General features: G+C 43.3%; 1 protein-coding gene across 1 annotated transcript; it reads right to left on the reverse strand.

Moving 5' to 3' along the window:
- Positions 1 to 2,121: 2,121 nt before the first annotated feature.
- ITIH4 (inter-alpha-trypsin inhibitor heavy chain 4) lies at positions 2,122 to 23,101 on the reverse strand (the record flags this gene model as incomplete). The annotated part of the gene is made up of 21 exons (XM_080625159.1): positions 2,122 to 2,291; positions 3,125 to 3,279; positions 4,705 to 4,879; positions 5,462 to 5,575; positions 6,056 to 6,094; positions 6,461 to 6,514; positions 7,246 to 7,278; positions 8,230 to 8,262; positions 8,748 to 8,902; positions 9,235 to 9,374; positions 9,945 to 10,127; positions 10,985 to 11,166; positions 16,699 to 16,815; positions 17,783 to 17,951; positions 18,525 to 18,641; positions 19,478 to 19,606; positions 19,691 to 19,801; positions 19,903 to 20,065; positions 20,725 to 20,829; positions 21,300 to 21,460; positions 23,027 to 23,101. 21 exons carry the CDS (start codon positions 23,099 to 23,101, stop codon positions 2,122 to 2,124), a joined length of 2,580 nt encoding a protein of 859 aa, XP_080481285.1.
- Positions 23,102 to 23,482: the final 381 nt, after the last annotated feature.

The following is a 23,482-nucleotide window of genomic DNA, read 5'->3' on the forward strand; positions in this document are numbered from 1 at the left end:
GTAACTACAGGTAACAATAAGGGGAGAGAGTAGCAGACAGATGCTTAGTTAGATAACACTTTTACTCCTACCACTGACATGGAGACACCTATAACTAAAAGCAGGGAGCTTCTAATTTGCAGGAAGTCCACTGATAAAACCCAGCATCATCAGCATGTAATCCAAACACCAAGTTAATTTATAACAGAAATAATCTCTTGCCTTTCAAACTGGTCAACCTGTTCATGATTATAGAATAATAGAACAGTTAGGGTTGGAAAGAACCTTAAGATCATCAAGTTCTAACACCCCTGCCATGGGCAAGGACACCTCACACTAAACCATGCCACCCAAGGCTCTGTCCAACCTGGTCTTGAACACCACCACGGATGGAGCATTCACAACTTCCCTGGGAAACCCATTCCAGTGCCTCACCACCCTAAAAGTAAAGAACTTCTTCCTTATATCCAACCTAAACTTCCCCTGTTTAAGTTTCAACCCGTTACTCCTTGTCCTACCACTACAGTCCCTAATGAAGAGTGCCCCCTCTGCATCCTTATAGGCACTTACAGACACTGGAAGGCTGCTATGAGGTCTCCACGCAGTCTTCTCTTCTCCAGGCTGAACAGCCCCAACTTTCTCAGCCTATCTTCGTACAGGAGGTGCTCCAGTCCCCTGATCATCCTCGTGGCCCTCCTCTGGACTTGTTCCAACAGTCCCATGTCCTTTTTATGTTGAGGACACCAGAACTGACAGCAAGTCAGGGGTGCTCTACAGCAAGTCTCTGTCTGTTCTGCAGGTGTTTGTAAAACAGCCTCCGGAACTCTGCTATGACAAGTGGACTGCAGCCAGCGTGGGTCACATCCTCCCCTACGTGCCTACCGCTAATTTCATCGTCTTTCAATGTTGCTACAAATCCACCTCCAGAAGAACCTTAACACAGCAAGACTGGGGTTTCCCCCCTTTCCCCCATAAAATAAAGTGATAAATGGCAAACTAATCCTGCTCTAAACTTTCCAAAACACACAGTTCAAGAGTATTACCAGTTCTAACTGCCTCAAGAGTGTACATCTTAGAATTCTATTACTGTTTGCATGACACATTTGTGGATTTATGTGACAAAAATGTTGGCTGGGTGATGCCACTACTTGTTTTTAGTTGGAAACCTAAGTCCATGTGTTCATATCAGACTGAGAGCTGATAATGTTCATTTTATTCAGTTCATTCACATAAATCTTCAACAACATAATCCCATTGAGTATTATAAACCAGTTTAACATAGCAAGCGCGCGCCTTCTCATCTTGAAAGTATAATTATTTCAAGGTAAAAGATTTGTGACATTTGTATACAGTAACAGGTAAGGCTTTAACTGTGTGGTTTTCTTGATGAGAAAAAGTATTTAGAAGAGCATCATTTGCATAGTTTTCTTTCCCAGAATACTCTTTTCTAGGGAGTTAGATCTATTGACCAGCAGGAAGCAGGTTCACTGGCTGAATCAAGGCTCTAATCATTCTTGTACTGCCTGAAAAAGAATCAAAGCAAGAAAAATTTGGGATAAAATGATCAGACATCAGGCCCAGAATTGACCTTATGCTTGCAGATGGTACCAGAAGCCCACATGGCCCAGCGAGGACCTCTCCACATCCAGCGCTGGAGGTGGTGGTGATGGGGGTGCAGGGATGGAAGCTGCACGCTCACAGCATTTCTTCCACACCACAGAAACTTGCTAAAAGCAACTGAAATGTAAACATTTTTTCCCATGGTAAATGCAGCTGAGGAAACGCCCTCCCCTGTCCTTATGAAGGAGGCAGCAGAACCTCACTTTATTTGGCATTTCTTATGAAAACTATAGCCCCAGGTTATGATCTCTGCCTCCCTCCTATCACCATCTACCCATCTTTTAATGCTGTCTAGATCCTTCTGAAGGACAGCACAACACCCTGGGGTATCAGCCACTCCTCCCAGTGTACCATCAGCAAACTTGATGAGGAGGCACCCTATCCCTTCATCCAAGTCACTGATGAATAACTTAAACAAGACTGGACCTAGTATTGACCCCCAGGGAACACCACTAGTTACACGTCTCCAACTAGACCGTGCCCCTGACCACAACCCTCTGAGACCCACCATTCAGGCAGCTCTCAATCCACCTCACCATCTGCTTGTCCAGACGGTGCTTCCTGAGCTTGCCCAGGAGGATGCCAAGGGAGACAGCGTTTAAAGCCTTGCTGAAGTCCACTGAGAAGTCTTTCGTCAGCTCTCTGATTCATGTTGGAATTATTCTCAAATCGTGCTTTCGAATAAAATTGACCTAAGAAACAGACACAAATTATTTTAAAATAGGAAAAACTCTGAATATTGCTGTTCATTTAACCCAAATGACAGCTGTAACACCAAGAAAGCAGCTTGCTGCCCCAGAAAACAAACCAACAAAACATTTCTAACACTTGGAAGCTCCCTCAGCAAGCTAAGAACATTCCTGTGTTTCAGCTGTGATCTGTTATCCCTAACACTCCTCCACAGATTCAGCCTCACTCTGATGGGTTTTCACAGGGTTTTGTGGGTTTAGAATATGCAGCCTCTCTGTCTGTAAAGTTTTTGAAACAACTTCAACTTTAGTCCCACCAGGATTTTTGAAGCTGAGATGCTCAGCACCAGCTGGCTTTCATTTTCTAACCCTGTTTACAATTTTATGTTCATTATTTATAGTCCACTATTTGACATCAAATGAATGTGCTGCATAAATTATGTCATTCCACAGCACTGTTGAGGTTAAGCCCAACTATTATTTTAGTCTTATTGTAACATGTTCTAAACCAATCATAGTCAGTAGAAAAGTATTATGTTATGTTTCCAGCATAAAACCTCCCCTCTTGCAGAGTAGGGTCCACCGTGCAGTGAGAGGTGATGTTAGATGCCTGAAAAGAATAAATTAAATATAAAGCTTCTCTGGAATCCCTGGAATTACAGCATTCCTGCTGTCTTGCCTGCCCACTGCTTTTCATAAGAGCTGGTCAGGACTCAGGGAAGTAAAGTCTGAATAAGAGCTTATGATGTGTCTGAAACACCCCACCCCAATATTTTCATTACAGGAGCTTAGTTACAAGATCTCTCTTTGTAGCACACATCTGTAATGATACATACCCAGGGCTCCACTGACTTTGTCAGAAAAACGGTCAGTGTTCAAGAAATGCAGCCCAAGGAAATCCTCTGGAAACTTTATAAGGGAAATTTTTACCGTGACCGTATCAGACAATGATGCTGTAACGCTCCTTTCCTTTTCAACTGAGATGCTTAGCCTGGGAAGTAAATAATGACATTATTTCCAAGAACAAAATGAAGAACAATCTGTATTTAGATAGACATTCATTAATTAAAATAATTTATGTATTGTGTCTCCTTGCAATTGCATTTTTCATTATCAGTTGGTGATTATTTTTAAGCTGGAAAATATTAAGTGGCATAATCTTTTCTCTCTATGCTGCACAACAGATCTTTTTCATATCAGGTTACATACAAATATACCAGAGAAAAACTTGCTGCTGCTGAAAACATCTTATTATCCATAATGACAAGAAATACTTGTATGGAAATAAAAATATTTTTCATCATTTTAATGAGACCAGATAAAATAATTCAATTTATTTTATCAACAAGTCCAATACTTTTTTCTTGGCTGTTTCACATTTTTTTTCAGACCTTGCCTTTCTTCTAAGCCATTCATTTTTTTTGACCCAGGTGGGCCTGCAGAACACACACATTCACTGCAGTTTTCTCCCCTGCAGACCAGGTTAGATACAAACACCCCTACATATGCTGGTGTACAAAGTGCTGCAATTGCAAAGGTGCTGGTTTGAAGCAGGAGGATCATTCTGCTTGGCAGACAACAAACTATAGAGGGGCAGAAACCCAACATGTCCTTGGCTCCATTTGGATTACAAAAATAATTGAAAGTAGTTGGTTTAGGACTTCTGTTATTGTCTAGAATGGCTTGTAAGGGAGGGAGTGCTGTGTGTCCTGTGCTCCACACTAACAGCAGATCCCTCCAGAGGTTTATTCCAGCAATGCAAAAAACTGGTGGGACTAGTTACATTCTGCTCTTTCCTGTGGTGGTGAAGGATCCTGCTCTAATTAGTTCGACAATAAATTCTACGTTTAAAGTACTCTCTCCAACAGCGGGCATTCAGTTACAGACAGCTATTCAAACACTTTCTGCCTTTCTGTAAAAAAGGTCAGCTGGCCAGATGTGACTTCTTGCTAAAACTGAGGAGACAAAAACCCTTCAGCCTGTGTGGAGCCAACTGATGTATGAAAAGAGACAGTGAATGTCAAAGCCATCACTTCACAGCACTCGCTCTGCAGCTGGAGGAACACAAAGTGTCTGGTGGCAGCTGGCATGGCAGTGGCACGGGGCTGCTATATGCCACAGCAGGTCCTTTGCTTTGGAAGATAAATGTTCTGCCCCTGACGTCAAAGCAGAAAGGCAGGCTGAAAGTGCAGTTGTCTGATTCTATTACACAGGCATAGAGAATTAAAATCAAACCTTTTTTGTTCTGTGTATTTGAAATGGAGGATTGTGAAGGTACCCTACTTCCACTCATGATGAGTTACTCATGGGATAGGACATTTGGAAGCACTTGAAGCAAACATGAAAGCGGAGGCCTGGATGAAGAAAGATCTGACTCACTGTGAAGTCTGGGAAAGGACAGGGTGACGTTTCTTACCCCTGGATGGCAGAGGTGGCCGACTCTGTCCATGGCAGCCGACTGCTCTCATTATTGTGGCGCAGGACAATTGCATCTGTAGAGACGTGGATTTGGGCAGGGGGATTCACATAGTTGATTTCAAACTGCACAAAGTGATTTGTTCTGTCTCCAAGTTTCCCAGTCATAGTGAGTCCTTTAATGACATTAACAAAAAATTGTCAAGTGACTGTGCTTTTAAGGTATGAGTGATCTCAATAAAGCTGCTTTAGCTTTGTTGCTGAAACATGTTCAAGGTCTCAAACCTAGTTCTGGAAGGCACAGTACTGCAGGCTTCAGCTCCATGTGCCCCAAGACTGTCATGGGGTCACCACAGTCCATGGCCTTTCTGAGCACTGGACCACAGAAAAACTGCAGTTTGTAAAGAGCATGCATCTTTCCATTAGCAGGTAGGGACCACAGGGTTTAAGGTCTCTAAATCCTAGGCAGCCCCCAAAGGCTGGGCAGCAGAAAACCCTAAAGACCATGGCTGTGACACCAGCAGAAGAAGGTGACCATCAACCAGACCTGTGAGAAGTGCCCTCAGCTGTTGCACAGTGAAAAGTTGATATTGCCTAACAGAAAAGCAAAATTAACCACAGCCTCTTCGATCACTGCAAGGCAGCAGGTGTGATATCGTCCTTCACAAAAGGGGGTGATTCCCAAAAACACCACCTACTCTCATAGACCAAAGTGATTCTCCTTGTCCTTGATACCAAGGGTAATGGGGCTCACTCACCTTGCTCCGGATCTGACAGCAGGTGGACAGAGGGCTGGGCTATTCCATCAGTATTTAAACAGACTATTTCATTTTGTTTGGGTAATTGGAAGAGAAGCTGTGAATGTACGTTGACTGAAAAGCCAGAAGAACAATGTTAGCATGCAAAGAAAACTCTAACCTGTGCCCTTTGGATAGGCACAGCAAAATTACATAGTCAATCACACCTAAAATACTAGTTTAAACTTCTATAGAATAGAATGATTAAAATCAACATAGTAATGATTATTGAAGAGCACACCCATGCACAGCACCTTGATATGAATGAAAATAACAGATTTTTAAACTTAGAGTTTATTAAAGTCAATGAGCTCTTAAAAAAACCAAGCTTGAAGATACATTATATTGCATTTCTGTTGGTGGTTATATCCTTGTGCCAGAGAGGCTTTCTCATGGGATATTTTTCACCTACGGGGAAAGAACTAGTCAAGGTTTGCATGAAGGTAAAAGGGTTTTTCCAAGAGTTGATGCAGTCAGAAAAAAAAAGAAAGATGAAAACCTGCACATTACAGTTATATTAATTATTACAAAGGAACTAGTACATCTCATACTTACCAACAGGTTGTGCTCTCATTTTTTTTCTTTGCCTGGCAACTGAAATACTTAAAATTATTATGTTATGAATAACAATTTCTCCTTATTAAGAAGTTTATTAATTCTTCTTAATAAGAAGAGTTTAATGAAACATTTTCCTTTAAGTTGGCTAATTCACCAGGAAGAATACTATGACATAAGTCTTTACAGCAGAGCTCTTCACTGACTTCTATGAAGAGCTTTGCTTAGAACAAGATGTACCAATGGGGAAAAAAAGCACAACATCCAATGCCTACTCATAGGATCAACACTGGGACACGCCCAGCCTGAGCTGCAGGAGGGTTTAGAGCTATGTTTTTAACAGCTACTACATTGAACCCAGCACACCCACCCCAGCTCCTCCTGCACACAACTGTGAATAACTACCTACTGACAACAGCTTCTTGTTGCTGCCAGATGGGGGCTCAGAGCGCCATCGACCTGAAATAAAAGGTTTTTCCAATGTTTGGTTGGTTTGGGGCCATGTCTTGCATCTCACTCCCCAGCCTTTAACACAGGGAATCTCCCATTGGTTGCCCACTGCCTTTTTTGGATACAGCCACATGTGCAAATGTGTGGATCCTATGCAGGACAGCTGCCAGCGCAGGCTCTGCACTACGGGAGCTCACAGCGATGCTGAGCTCTGCCTGCAGCACCCTAGGACTTCCTCCTTGCAGGACAGACATTGCCATCGTGCACTGGCTTCACACTGCAAACCCCGGGATGATAAATATTACTTTTTTTTGATGCCCATTTCCTTCATAGCATCACAGAATGGTTTGGGTTGGAAAGGACCTTAAGATCATCTAGTTCCAATGCCTCTGCCATGAGCAGGGATGCCTCACACTAGACCATGTTGCCCACGGTTCTATCCAGCTTACTAGTATATGCTTTTCCAGCTCTTTTACATTTATTTTCAGGAGTTATACTGATTTTTTTATTTCTGAAAAAGAACCAGATTGTTTCCCTGAAAAGGGACCAAGATTGTTTTCAAAAGTTTGTAGTTAACTATAAAATATCTGCAGACTGAAATACACATAATAAAACCTCAGCTGTATATCAAGTGGGCATCCACAATCAAAGCATATTTATTAAAGGAATGTTGCTATCAACCTACACATTAAATGAACTTTATAACATTATTCTGAATATAACAAATGAGAAGTGCTTACCAGGAAGTGATGCACTCCTCAGTTTGTAAGCATCTGGAGAAAGAAAAGAGAGTATCTGTATTTTATCCATGATTGTATTACATACCTTATGGGACTGTTTCAAACATCAAATCTGTAATTCTCCAGCTGCCTTCCTTTCCCAAAGTAAACCATCTGCAGTAATGAGGTCCACAGAACATTAGCACTGATACCTGCAAAATATTTCCAGCCAAAGGATGGAAATGGACACAAACTACTACGAACTTTTTAAGGAAAGGACTAGTAAAAAGGGTTGCCTGCAGTATGTCTGGGCCCTCACCTGCCTTGCACATGGAGATGGAGAGGGGGGAGTGTTGGTGACTGAGCAGGGCAGGATGATCGCTGGGCCATGCTCCCGGTCAGGGAGTTTTCTGCTATAAAACTCCCTAGTGCCACTTTGAAACAGGTTACCCTCAGAGAACAGGGCTGCACTGTAACACCCTTAGTAGATCACTGTGAAAGAACTAGAGCAAAACCATGGCTTTTCACCTATAAAAGCATTGCCATTATGATATATTATCATAGCTGAGATTATCAGATTAATTATGCTGGAATTCTAAAATTTATAGTCAAACAGATCTATAATTTCCAGAAAGAGAGAAAAACATTAACCTAAATCATCCTAAGATCAAAATATCTTGATCTTAATTTTCTAACAGATGCTTCGCACACAATAGGAAGAAGCAGAAGCATCATCAGCACCATTCACTTGAAGAACTACTTATCCTCATAAGTAAAGACAATTTTGACCTTCCAGACTTTATGAATGGAAGATTTTCTCCTTTGATCATGTTATCCAACCCAAACCCCATACAGACCTTGGCAGTCACTGCTTATGTTTTGCTTCACATATTATTTTAAATCTCAGATAATCCCCTGTATAAGCAAATACCACGAGCTTCTTTTTTTAATTTCGTTAGAGACTATTATGGAAATATGCTACTGGAAAAAGAAGAAAACATTTACCTCCTACTGGAACACTGTTGCGCTTCTCATTATCTAACACAAAGAAGACGAACAGATTAGTGTCATACAGTCAACAGTGAATTACTTTGCCAATGCAAACCAGAAAACTGGGACAAGTAGGTGCTGGGCTTCAGGAGATGAGCTTTTTTGTGTGTTAAAGGCAGACAGAGCACTTGCAAGTGGTGACATACTTTCCTCCCCTGCATTCATTTTTCTACTTTAATGCTACAGAGAAAAGTGGCAGTGGCAGGAATGCTGAGTACCAGCTGTTGAATCACTTTTAGTTAATATTTAAACAAACTATTTTCCATTTCAACAGGAGTGCCCATTTCACCACTTCACTTTTTAAAACAAATCCTGTATGTTTTATCTGAAAGGATGCTAATCCCTGAAATCCTGCCTCCAATGTGGCTTATTACTGTGTCATATCACTAGAAAATGAACCTATATTGAAGGTCAACAACAAATCCTCAATAACAGCAGCATATTTCAAGGGGACTGTTTGATGCCCCACTTACCGGCCTCGGTGGGTTTGTTCGCCAGGTCTGTCTGCTCTTGGTCAGCTGGTTTGGTGACCACCATGGAAGTGAGGGGTGTAACAAAGCTGTACCGCAGAGACAGCTCTAAAGCTTGAGCCTCCAGGGTTTTCTGGTCCTCTTCTTGTGCTGAAATACTAAAGGCTGTGTTAATAATGAAGAAATAACATATAGAGACTATGAGCAGATCATCTTCAGATTCTTTTTCATATTCGCATCATGTATTTCAGAATAATGTCAAGAAGAATATTTTATATTACATTTTCATATGTGTATATACATCTATATACACACATTTAATGATACAGGGCTGTCATAAACTGAAAGGCACCTCATGTTCCTCATACAGTCATGTAGTATTCTTCCAGTGTACTATGTTTTTAATACTATCTACAGAAATATTTCTTTGTGGTTCTTTCATTTGTATTTTAAGTTAGAAATTTGTAATAGGAAACATGAAGACACTTACGATTTTTCCAGCAGCTGCTGAATGGTTAAGTAAGCCCACAGTCTCTCTATGAAATTTCCAAAGATATAACTTTGATTTTGAAATTCTTGCTCCTTCTCTTTGACATTTGCTTCTTCTTTAAGAGTCAAGTCACTGGAATGCTAAAGTGGGAGAAAACTGACTGTCAAAAGAAGAGTTGCAGATTTCTTTTAAAATCATATTATTAGACTTCAAATAACATCTTTCAGGACCAAAGTGCCCTTTTTGTCCTTCAATTTTGTCCTTTCCCATTGCAAAATGCAACTCCAAACTACCAAAGCAGCATGTATTTTGGATCTATATTTATGAACTTGAAACAGTGTTGAAAAAAGGAGGTAATGAAATTGTTCTATTTCATTATTTTTGAGATGAATAATTCATATTTCCTTCTTCATTCTAAAAATACAAACCAGCTCTTAAAAATGCTTGAAAGGCCAAAATATTATAGTTTTGAAAAGATTAAAATTACTGTTTGCTTATTTGTGGGTATACTTCAAGGCTTTTATTTTGCAGTAAATTCAGGAGAAGAAAATTGCTTGAATTCTCAAGTATTTTCCCCAGATGGGAAAGCAGCACAATGCCCAAATGCAGAGAACATGTGCTGCACACAAAAGACTTCCTAAAGTCTTCTACTGGACTATAAAAGACAGACAGGTTATACATTTTTCACAGTTAGTAAACTAAGCACTTACTGACTGAGCTTTAATTTCTACTGGCAAAAGAACAAGCTCATTGCTAATTTTTCCAGATACAACAATTTCAGATCCTTCAAAAAACAGCTTGAAATCATTCTTTGTTAATCCCTCAATGGCATTTTCTGGATACTGCATTTCAATTTTCTTTAATACTGGGGTAGCCACCTCTTGATAAAACCCCTAAAGAGAAGCAGAGAGAGAGTGCACACATGACTGCAAAATTATACAAAACAATACACTGAATGTCTAAAATCCCCTTCAAAAGAAGGGACCAAAGCTTTTTCTTCAGCACTGTAAGACTGCTGCTAGGAAAAAAAACATCCGTATTTCTTCCCAAGGTTCAGCACACCTTCTCCAATGAGGCTGGAGATGTCATATGAACACTTTTCATAGTAATTCAAATATCTAAGCAGGATCCCCATCCCATTCAGTCAGCTGTTTTGCTTTAGCCCTTTTGAAATCTGATTTTTTTTTAAACTTGACTGATCCCGAGGATGAATCTTTCTCCTTCTGGACTGGGGCTGGCATGAAGCAAATCCAGTCTCTGCACATCCAGGCAAAACAGGTGGAATTGGCTTCCTGAAAAAGAGAACATCTCCGAAGCTATAACACCTCTCCAAACGCACAGGAAAGATTCAGGCTGGTGGTATTGCAGAACCAGTTTGCCTGTATGTGCCTGAGACTACCTGCTGAGTTTTAGGGAAACCATAACAAACAGCTTCCAATGGTGGTGCTTCAAGGGGTTTAGAATAGGATCCAAGATGAGATGTTTTCTTATCATCACTTCCCCTGGACAATCGGTCTTTTTTGCAGAGGTACAGAAATGTGTGAGTTTCCGGGTTTGTCCAAACAGTGATTTGAGGAGGACTTGAATCATGGTTAGGGTACAAACCCTCAGATGCTCCTAAACTGCTTCCCTCCCTCCCCAAAATCATCAGATAAACTAAAACCCAACTCTTTATCTCAGGAAATATTCTAAGACTAGACATAAACCATAGCCGATAAATGTTTTTTCTGGCATATTCCTTAGTCCTGACCTGGAGCTGCAAGGCTGCGTCAGCATTTTCATATATACGACGTGCTATTCCCCCATTGCTTAGGGCCATTTTCTCTAGGAACTTATAACTGACATCAAACCCGAAGCCAAGGCAGAAGAGAGCATATTTCCCATTGATTGCTTTCTGAATGTTTTCTTGAATAACTTCCACATTACTTTCACCTGGAATTGAAACAAAAATATACACTTGTTTGGTTGGATTTTTACAAAGTAGAAAAAGACAGCAGCAGGTTTAATGGAAAACTCTGCCTAAAGCCTTTTAGAAATTATTTAGAATAAAATGAAAATATATGGGATAGAATTCCAGTAATTGAGCCGAAGATGAAAGCATCATTCTGCATATGGAGTGCCAGAACCTCATTCTCCCCCCTTAATGACTTTTACTAACTCCTACTCATGTTGTCATGAGTAAGTGCAATATATTTTACAAGATTATGGGGGCCAGAGGAGGTTTTTAGGACAAAAGGGACACACTCTACAAATTAACAGAGCAAGGGATGGAAACACTTGATCAAGCATTGGGAAGACAAGTACCATCCATAAAAATTATGCATATCAATTCAGAGAAGAATGGACTGGTTAATGGTGTAATTCACACGAACTGCCAATTAACTCAGCCATGCTCCTCTCTCAGCCGTTTTGCTGACAAAGGGAAAAGATTTTCATGCCATCATCTCATCCCATTTGAAGAGCCACTGAGAGCCCTGTATGGAGAGCTTCTCTATCAGCACTTCCAGGCAGGAACTGCCTGTAGCAGTATTATGGGAGCAGCTCAGATTTTTTTCTTTCAGCCTGCTTTGCCAAGGAAGGCAATGTATGCAATAACACTGCATGTGTTCACCTGGCACTCCACACTGGCCTGATTTCTAGCCAGCTTGTGGATGTATCACAGTATCACAGTATGTTAGAGATTGGAAGGGACCTCAAAAGATCATCTAGTCCAATCCCCCTGCCAGAGCAGGAACACCTAGATAAGGTTACACAGGAATGTGTCCAGGCGGGTTTTGAATGTCTCCAGAGAAGGAGACTCCACAACCTCCCTGGGCAGCCTGTTCCAATGTTCTGTCACCCTCACTGAGAAGAAGTTTCTTCTCAAGTTTAAGTGGAACCTCTTGTGTTCCAGTTTATACCCATTACCCCTTGTCTTATCATTGTTTGCCATTGAGAAGAGCCTGGCTCCATCCTCATGACACTCCCCCTTTATATATTTATATACACTAATAAGGTCCCCCCGCAGTCTCCTCTTCTCCAAACTATAGAGACCCAGCTCCCTCAGCCTTTCCTCATAAGGGAGATGCTCCACTCCCTTAATCATCTTCGTTGCCCTGCGCTGGACTCTCTCCAGCAGGTCCCTGTCCTTCTTGAACTGAGGGGCCCAGAACTGGACACAATATTCCAGATGCGGTCTCACCAGGGCAGAGTAGAGGGGAAGGAGGACCTCTCTCGACCTACTGACCACCCCCCTTCTAATACACCCCAGGATGCCATTGGCCTTCTTGGCCACAAGGGCACAGTGTTGGCTCATGGTCATCCTGCCATCCACTAGGACCCCCAGGTCCCTCTCTCCTACACTACTCTCTAACAGGTCGTTCCCCAACCTATACTGGAACCTGGGGTTGTTCCTGCCCAGATGCAGGACTCTACACTTTCCCTTGTTATATTTCATCAAGTTTCTCCCTGCCCAACTCTCCAGCCTGTCCAGGTCTCGCTGGATGGCAGCACAGCCTTCTGGCGTGTCAGCCACTCCTCCCAGCTTAGTGTCATCAGCAAACTTGCTGACAGTACACTCAATTCCCTCATCTAAATCATTGATGAATATATTAAATAATACTGGTCCCAGTACTGACCCTTGAGGCACTCCACTAGATACAGGCCTCCAACTGGACTCCGCCCCATAGACTACAACTCTCTGGCTTCTGTCCTTCAGCCAGTTCACAGTCCACCTCACTACCTGATCATCCAGGCCACACTTCCTCAATTTAGCTATGAGGATGCTGTGGGAGACTGTGTCAAATGCTTTGCTGAAGTCAAGGTAGACCACATCCACCGCTCTGCCATCATCCATCCACAACGTTATTTCCTCATAAAAGGCTATGAGGTTGGTCAAGCATGACTTCCCCTTGGTAAAGCCATGTTGACTGCCCCTCATAACCCTCTTATCCTTGACATGCCTTAAGATGGCATCAAGGATAAGGTGTTCCATCACTTTCCCAGGGATGGAGGTGAGGCTGACCGGTCTATAGTTACCCGGGTCCTCCTTCTTGCCCTTTTTGAAGACTGGAATGACATTTGCTTTCCTCCAGTCCTCAGGCACCTCTCCCGTTTCCCAAGACTTGGTAAAGATGATGGAGAGTGGTCTAGCAATGACTTCCGCCAGTTCCCTCAGCACCCGCGGGTGCATCCCATCTGGACCCATGGATTTATGGATCTCCAGATTGCTCAACTGGTCCCTAACCCATTCCTCATGGACTAAGGCAAACCGCTCCAGTGACCTGACTTCATCTGAGGTCTCAGGAGTACAGGGCTCTTCAGGACTGCCTCCGGCAGAGTAGACAGAGACAAAGAAGGCATTCAATAACTCTGCCATCTCAGTATCTTCTGTCACCAGGGCACCCATCCCATTCACCAGTGGGCCAACCTTGCCTCTGGTGTTAGTTTTATCAGCTATGTATTTGAAAAAGCTCTTTCTGTTGTCCTTGACCCCTCTGGCCAGATTTAATTCTAAGGAGGCCTTAGCCATCCTAGCTGCCTTCCTACATCCTCTAGCAGCAGCCTTATATTCCTCCCGAGTGGCCAGCCCCTCCTTCCATGACCTATAAACTCTGCTCTTCCACTTGAGCATACCCAGCAGTTCCTTATTTAGCCACGCAGGTCTCCTGGCCCTCTTCCTTGACTTCCTACGTGTCGGGATGCTTTGCTCTTGAGCTTGGAATAAGCAATTCTTGAATGCCAACCAACTATCTTGGGCCCCTTTACCTTCAAGCAGCCTTGCCCATGGGACTTCCCCTAGCAATTGCTTGAAAAGGCCAAAGTTTGCCCTGCTAAAGTCCAGGGTTGCAATTCTACTTGCTATTGTACTGGTCCTACCACACAAGATCCTGAATTCCACCATCTCGTGGTCGCTGCAACCAAGGCAGCCCTCAACCTTTACTGCTTTGACCAGACCCTCCTTGTTAGTGAGGATGAGATCCAGCAGCGCTCCTCTCCTGGTTGGCTGATCCATCATTTGGATGAGGAAGTTATCATCCATACACTGGAGGAACCTCCTGGACTGTGGCTGGGTTGCTGAGTAGTCCTTCCAGCAAACATCAGGGAAATTAAAATCCCCCACGACGACCACGTCCTGTGACTGTGAGGCCGCTCTCAGCTGCCTGTAGAAGGCCTCGTCAACTTCCTCACCCTGATCTGGTGGCCTGTAACAGACGCCCACAACAGTATCACCCCTGCCAGCCTGCCCCTTAATTCTCACCCACAGACTCTCAACTCGCTCGTCCCCTGTTCCTGGACAGAGCTCAGTACATTGCAGCTGCTCTCGCACATAAAGAGCAACCCCACCACCCCGCCTGGCTGGCCTGTCTTTCCTGAAAAGGACATAGCCCTCCATGAGTATATTCCAGTCATGTGAGCTGTCCCACCACGTCTCTGTAATTGCCACCAGATCATAATCTCCTGACTTAACACAGGTCTCCAACTCCTCCTGCTTATTTCCCATGCTGCACGCATTGGTGTATAGGCATTTCAAGGAGGGAGCTGAGCTCACCAATTTCACCCTAGGATTATAGGAGGCCTCCCAGTCTTCATCAATCCTAGAGTGCTGCCCCACTGGGGCAAGCCCAGTTACAACCCCATCCCCCTTCGAATCTAGTTTAAAGCTCTCCAAATGAGCCCTGCTAATTCATGCCCCAGCATCCTTTTGCCTCTGTGAGTTAAACCTTTCCCACGTGCCATCATCCGGACTGGAGCCTTATAAAACCAGCTGTTATCAAAGAACCCAAAGCCCTGCCTGAAGCACCAGTCTCGTAGCCAATTGTTTACGGACTGAATTTTCCCATTCAATCCCACATCATCACCGGAAGATGGAAGAAGTGAGGAGAAGATCACTTGAGCCCCAGACTCTTTCACCATCCGCCCCAAGGCCCTGTAGTCTTTCTTCATCCCCCTCAGACTGCGGGAAGCAGCTTCCCCCCCACCTGTCTGGAAGACCAGCAGCGGGTAGTAGTCTGTCGGGTGCACCAGGCTGGGGAGCGCCTTGGTGATATCCCTGATCCGGGCTCCAGGCAGACTACACACTTCCCTATGATGAGGGTCAACTCTGCATATCGGGCCCTCTGTTCCTCTCAGAAGGGAATCGCCTACAACAATGATTTTTCTTTCTTTCTTATCAGAGGCAGTCTTGAGGTGCGAAGTCGACCGCCTTTTCCTATGTGACCTTGTAGTCTGGCCATGCACCACATCCTCACTTACCTCTCCATCAAGATCCAGGGCCTCAAACCTATTACTGAGGGGCACCTGGGGAAGCAGGGCAGGAAGGGAGGAAGGTTGCCCACGGTTCCGAACTGGAACTCGTTTCCAGCCCTCATCATCTTTTTGGTCCCTTACCTCTGCGCGACAGCTACAGGGCAGGGGCTGTCTCAGGTCATCCCCCTCTGTCTGAGAGGACAGGGGGTCCATCCCCTTGTGGGGGGTATCTCCCTGGAACCGTTCCTGCTGACATGCTAGGGAGTTACTCCACCAGTCGATCTCCCTTTCACAGTCCCTGATGGTCCTCAGCGTCTCGACCTCCTCCTTAAGTTCTGCCACCAATCTAAGCAGATCTTCTACCTGCTCACACCTCACGCAGGTGGAATGCTGGCCTCCCTCCCTCGGCAGCAGCAGGCTCTGCTGTGCTCTCATGTGTGATGTGCCTGGGGATACTTGAGACTCACTGTGGCTGCGCTGAGTAGGCAGCACCATGAGATTAATTATATCTAACAAAAAAACCCAAACAAATAAACTGACTCCAAACCAGTAAGGATCACAGGATATGAAGGGCAGACTGATCTTATTAGAAGGCTTACAACTGAATTAATATTGCTGGACTCGAAGAGATACTGGTTGCCACACAAAACTTAGACCAGCTTCTGTTCAGAACAAGCGATGTTTGTGTTATTGCAATGGGAGCTACTGTTTATTTAATGCAACGTTTTAATCTCAACCCTCTGGTTTGTGCTATCAAAGCTAATTAGTAGTTAAGAGCTAGACATGGAAAAGAATACAAAACAAGAGACCCCTTGAAAATATCTCAAGTTTGGGTCAAGGAGGGTGAAGAAGCATAAGCAATACCTCTCAAATGGGACCATACATAATACATGCAAAATGTCCATGTATTTGCTCTGGCTGTAAGTATTTTACTTTCACGTTTCAGCTCTGCCTGGAGTATCTCCAACAGTTCCTTCAAGTTTATAAACTGGGAAGCCAATGGTATTTACCAAACCAGTTCCCAGCTAAATGACATGTAGTCATGGGTGGGCACTTCTTACAGCCCTTGCCATAGCTCTGTCATAATCATCCTCTCTCCAGCACAGATCCAGAAATGACCCAGCCTGCTTATAACAAAGCTCTTTTGAAGCATAGGCTGCATCTACCAAGCTGGGATGCAAGTGTAAAAGATATAACAAATCCAGGAGAGAAACAACTGAGCTAGTATTTACTCACCAGAAGTGGGCTGGCCATCTGTCAGCAGAATTATCATGGAGACACTCCGTTCCGGCAGCCCCTCAGCTTTCTCCAGCCCAGTCACAGCAGTCAGTAGGGCATGATTGATATCTGTGCCTATAATGAGAAATCAAGCATCACGCACCTGGAAAGATCATCATCTGAAGAAATCAGTGCATTTTATCCACAGAGGCCCTGCAGAGTTATCTAAAGTTTTCTGCAGGAAGTAATCCTTCAGAGAGATGAGTATTTAGGGCTTCAGCCTACTAGGCTTAATTACAGTGTATTATATTGCAGTGACAATGGTTGAGTATTCTTTTGGGATCATTTTCCACACATATGTCATGGGAAATACAAACATGTCTAGAGCCATTAGAAAGTGCTGAAATAAATACACTGTCATCTGTCAACCCACTTTTCAGAACCATCTCTTAGCCCTATTTGAGAAGTCAAAGAGCTGGGCACAGATGGCTTTCTTGCTGTTCACACCTGGGATAAAAAAACCCCTACATAAATACCAATAGCATAACATTAACAGGAGATAGAGCCTTTAGATGTGCTTAAAACTAAATAAAACAGAGCACACCGAGTGATGCAGCAGTTGAAATGCTTCATGCCTATTTTGACTGGTTTGCTTCTGTAGTGTGGCTTACACAGGTGTATGACTTTGGATGTATTTTATTTTACAAGGGGACCCTTGATATTAAAAAAAAAAAAATAAACTAAACAGCAAATTGTTGTCAAATATTGACTGAACTGCCATTTTCCTGTAGGAAAAAGAGGTACTATTGGGAAATCTTCCAGCCACCTCTGTTCTAAAAATCTGAAACAAAACTTTGTGGCTTGTATGGCTCATTGATCGGATGCAACTCTCTTTATCCATATCACAATGTCATCACCAATCTGTCCACTCCCGTGTCCAGTCCTTCTCTCCCACTCATAAGCATTAAAATACTTACTTGCTTTGTGAACACTGATGGTAGCTCTGTGCCGGTATACAATTAATAAAAATATTTGTTTTCTAAGCAATATATTATGTTGGGTGCATGACTGTGGTTACAAGCATCTATGTAGTGCCTTGTACCTCCACTAGCAGAAAGAGTTTGCACAAATCCTGCAGCACTTGCCACGTTCTCTGCAGTGGCTGGCAGCAAAGAGCTCTTCCACTCCACCACTTTACTGTTAAAGGTGATAAAGCTGAAATGATCTTCTGGGCGGAGGTCTTGCAAAATCTTCAGCAGGGCATCCCTAGTCTGTTCCAAGGAGAAAACAATCACTTTGAATATTACTGCTTCTCTGTCAGAACCAGGATTGGAATTGCTGCGTAATAAGAGGGTTTCTCAACAACACTATTTGAGATGCAGCCCAATGCTCTTACATAGTCCTAATGGCATTTTTCAGGTTGAGACTACCAGAAGTGGTTGATTCACTTAACTTGCAGACACAAAGAAACACCTATGAGGGCTGTAGTGGACTTATCTGCTCCCTAGTAAAGCTACATGCACAGTCATCAAGAAAGGTAAACTAGACAAATGGATTCTTTAAAATTCACTTAAAAAAATTAGAAATTATTATTCTGCAAAGATACAGAAAAATTGCTCTCTGCCTTAATGTTTGATACTTGTGAAAACAGCCATATCAGAAAAGTGTTGCTCTTTAATAGCCCAAATCTGTGCACACACATTTTCAAGTGTTTCTCTATGTCTGAAAATGTTGCTGTCTACAAAACCAGTTTGTATTTCAGAAGTGAAATTCACAGCCACTTCCTCCAAAGGCTGCTGTGTGTGACTGACACAAGTAGAGATCAGTACTTTGAGGTACATTACCTGTTCAATTTTTCTGCCTGCCATGGAGCCACTTCGATCTATAACAAAGATGACATTTTTGGGAAACACTGGCATTTCTTGGGGTGCAAAGTAATGCACAAAATACCCATTGACAATCTGAAATACAGAATGGGAAATCACGTATAAAATTTCATCTAACTAACTAAATATTGCATCTTCAGATTCTGGCATAGCCAGAAGGGGGATGCATGTGCAGCATTCTGTTATTCTAGATAAGCTCAAATCAAAGAACTATTAAAATATATTTCCTAGCTGGAAGCAAGACTATCTGTAGAAAGCAGATTACAAGAGAACAGTGCATATATGTATTATACACCTCTGCCATATGTATATCTGTATTATCACTGTGTATTATGTTACCTCTTGATTATCACCTATGAGCACATCTCTGCTTATTGACTGACTGGCATCTTTTAGCACATCCATGTATACTTCATTAGTGAAATGGCATGCAAAATAGTGCACTTTATTACCCAGGATATACATTGGTCCATAAATATTTTTAAGTTCCTGGCCTCTTTAGTTATGCCTCAGTTGTCACAGAAAATAAATCAAGCAGTCATTTCAATAGTTACATAAAGCACATCCCTCTAAAATTCATTTACAAGAAGCTACAAATACACCTTAGATCAGCCAAAATAATAAAAAGAGAATGTGGGGAAACATCTATAAAGTGTAGATTTGGTATGGAATCAAAATTTAAAAGCCTGATTTTTTTTCTTTTTCATGGATGATCCATTCCTGCATTGTGCCTGGTGTCTTTGGGGATTTACTGAGCATGGCTATCAGTTTCTGCTGACCCTGGATTAATGGAAATAGCTTTTCCTGTCACTCCTGGTGTTTCAAAGTAACTGTTGCTGTTTTTCTGATTGCACTTCACCTTCAGACATATCTGTGATCTTAAAATGTTTTTATTTCTATTGATTTTTCACCTGTATATCACCTGCAGTGGCATCTCTCTTAACATCGTAACGCACAACAAAATCACCATTGAGGAGGGTTTCATCGAATTCAGGATTTATCTTCTGTTGATCTACAGTTGGCTTAAATAAAATATGAGCCTGCAAGCAATCGGAAAAAAAGATTTAAAGCAATATATCTTAAAGCTGCCATCGGCAGTAACATCTGGCCAGTGGTTGCTTTACCTTGGTTTCGTTCTGCACTTTAGTGAGCGCCTTAGTTAACTCATTTGTCATGAACGTGCTGTCTGTCTCCAAGAAGCGTATGCCCTGTGGCTCGAAGATGTGCACATCAATCTGCCAGTGGAGAAGTCGGCATCAGCATCTGAGAGGGAACACGGCTGTGCCCAAAGCCACCACACTGCCCCCTGCCCAGCCCTCACGGGAGGACAGCTCACCTGGAAGTGCTTAACAAGCTGTTTCGGTCGGACCTTGATGAGCAGCTCGAACTTCCCCAGCTGCCGCTTCAACAGCTCCTCATATGTCAGCTCAAAAGTGACTTTGCTGGCAGCTGCGATGCTGACGGACACATGAAACTGCTCCAGCTTTCTGCCTGTGATTCTGCAGAGGGGTGAACAGAGATTTATCTCCTGAAGGGAAGGTTTGCTTGTGGTGGCCAAAGTTTATGAATTGCGCTAAATAATGGCCAAGGGGCCACATGGAATAATAAAAACAAAAGAGTAGCAGTAAATCCTATTCATCATATAAAGACTTTTCACATTGCCTGCAGTACTGTATACATCACATATATTACAATAACACGCCATGGCTGCTGCATATGCAAGCTGAGAAATGAAGCAGGAATAAAGCAGACTGGGATCAAGTAGAACTGGGAATGAATACATGGGAAGCACAGATTAAATATATCCCGAAAGTCTCATGTCTGCTCAAGTACCATGGTCCCCTGTGCTTGCAGGGAAGCAGTCTCAATGGCTGAGCATCACCCCAGACCAGCAAGGTGCTCCTGCTTGATGGCAAGTCCCAGAGGAACACTAAATAGTGACACCTCCCACTGAAGCCCATTGCAGTATCAGATATAAATCATATACATGTGTGAACATAAATATATATATACACACACACACACACAGAGTCCCTCCCAACAAGAACCTAAGGCTGCTTTTCACATTTATCCCTATCACATTAAATCCTGGCTCCCCCAGCTGAAGGAGAAGCCAAGTAAGAGCATTGGAGCAGGGTTACTCAGGGCAGCAACATACTTGACAAGGCCGGCGCTCTGCCCATGTGAGACTGCGGTGTCATACTCCTTTTGAGCAGAAGCTTTTTCCTTTATTATTCCTGGGTATACTTTACCATCGATGGACCTGTTTGGTTGCCATAAAAAACAATTAATATTAGGAAAGCAACAAGAGGAGTGCCCTCAGGGCATGAGCGAGGAGTGCCCTCAGGGCATGAGCAAGGAGTACTGTTTGGCTCCCACATCCCACAGCATCCAGGAGGATGTCAGTAGCCACCACCACAAGACAGCCCTCCTCCTTGTAGGGTCTCGGGGAGGCTGGAGCAGGAGGAACACCATCACTGAGCATGTTTGTCACCTGCCCTGTGGCAGCAGGCAGCCTTGCCCTCTCTACCTTATAGAATCATAGAATAGATAGGGTTGGAAAGGACTTCTATTCAGCTGCCTACTGCTTTGCCTCACAGAGCGTTTTGTGCAGGATGCCCCAGAGCTCAGCTCATTGTGCTCTTTTCTCAGCACCCCCTGAGAAAAAAAGATAAAAGCACCCCCAGTCCCCAGAGCTGCCTCCTTCACACCACAGGTAAGGACTGGTCCTACATGGAGAAGTTGGTGATGAAGGCTGTCTTGGGTAGCTCCACTTCAAAGGTGGCCTCTCTGGACTCATTAGCTCGGTTGACAATTTTGCTGGTGATGAGGGTGTGAGCGAATCGTGATGTGACCTTACAGTCCACGTGGAGGCTGTAGATTTCAATAGCGTGCTGGAAAAAAGGAAAACCAGGCTGAAACAGGAACACAGCTTTTGCTCCTAAGCAGCCCTTACCTGGGTGATGTTACTGGAAAAGTCTGATGAAAGAATGAACCGTTACAAGGTCCAGCTGGAACTGGGGAGGGTGAACTGTTCATGTCCAGACTGGCCATCTGCTCATTCACATCTCTGCAGCTGCAGCCACGCAAAATCTGTGGCCACGCCTGCATGTTGTTCCACAGAAGGCTTCTGTCGAGCCTTTTTCTGTGGTCTTACCTCCTTGGGCTACTCTGAAGTAGCTGCTGTGTCACCACGATACATTGCCTACGATCAATCTCAAAATTCAGATGCCTCTAAGCATATGACCCATGGCAAGAGACCTGATAGCATTTTATGCAACTAATTATTTGCTCTTCCAGCTGTTGACTTTGCTGCATGTTTTTCAGCTTGGTGTCCTGTGTCACATACGATGTGAGGAGGTTTGAAACCCTGTGTGGGCCTCCAACCTCCTGCTGGTTGCACAAGCAGGGATGCCCTTTGAGCGCTTGTGTTTCTCCTGGTCTGGTGCTTCATGACGCTCCAAGAAGGGGACTGTCCTGGAGCTGCCTGGAAAAATTCCACAGGGAGGCTGGAGTGGGAACTGCCCCTGTAAACACCCTCCTTTTGCGTTTAGGATGTCTGCTTTAAAGACCCTACCTGTGTTTCAGCAATGACATTAAGAAGGGTTGATCTGGACATCACCAGCTTCATAATAGCCCAATAGTTTATGAAAATAAAAAAGCTCAGCATCAGAACAGTTCACACTTCTATTTTCACTTTTCTAGCTTCACAAATCTTTCGAATGACTAGCTGACCTTTGGTTATTTTGATAATGCACCTCCTGTACTTTGCTCACTAATAGCATCCACAAGCATCTTCTTAAAGTACTGGCTGAAATTCAGAAGTTTAATCAGGCTAATCACAGTCAGTCAGTACTTGGGCGTCTAGGCAGGAGGTGACATAGCCAACACCATGTGTATAATGGATGGCTGTTTCATTTTTTGTTATATGCTGCCGGAGTACACTCCATCTCCTGTTGCCTACCGACAATCCAGGACAATGGGATAAAACCCAAAAATATTCATTGAAAGAACAGTTTCTGATCCTGGCAGTATGGGTGCCTCTCCCTGCTCATCCTCCCTGCCTGGGCTGGGGCTATCTCTCCCAGAAGTGTCCCTTCCAAAGGCTTTCTGAGCACCTCTGCTCATGTTTGCTGCCCTGCCATACTCAAACCTGGCACCCCTGCAGCAGCCACACGACCTGTCCCTGCCTCCCAGAAACCTGCCTGCATTTCACACTTTCCTGCATAGGCACAATGGAAATATGAGCCTTCCAACATAAGGCTTACTCTGTTTCTCTAACAATCAAAAAGGCCTTAAAAGGACCCAAAGCTCTAAAATCACACCACCATACAACTAACGCTCCACAGGTGCAGTTACCAGGGGAGATACCTGCGTTACCTGGCCAGCTACCACAAAACCATGGATCACCAATTAAGCAAACAAGATATTGTCAAAAAGAAATAAAATACAGCAAATACCTTTTGAGCAATACTTTCTGCTAATACTACGAGTGAGGAAAAGACCATCAATGCGAGCAATGTTCTCTCCTCCATTTTGGAAAGACCAGATTTTCAAATGAAAACTCGGTTGGGCTTAATCAGTTAATGAGTAACTTGTGCTTGGGCATAAGATGTAGGCTTTGAAGAGACCCAGAAACTTAATATTTACATGTTAAACATAGGTAAAACTTGGGCTAGGTTAACGTTTATTTTTCCAGCAGATCTTTGCCGTTAAATATCAGAATTTTAATGTTTCATAATGCATAAGGTTATGAAAACCTTATGTTTCCTTTTTAAATTTCAATCTCACTGTGGCATGTGAGACTCAAGACAGATGAACTGGTCTGTGCAACAACAGGCAGTTTTGCATGCATGAATCTCTACCATATCCAAGAGTAACAATTTGAAAGGGCACATCCTTAGTGTTACCTCAAA

This window comes from Psittacula echo (assembly GCF_963264785.1).
Source record: "Psittacula echo genome assembly, chromosome: 9".
In the NCBI taxonomy this organism is placed as follows: domain Eukaryota; kingdom Metazoa; phylum Chordata; class Aves; order Psittaciformes; family Psittacidae; genus Psittacula; species Psittacula echo.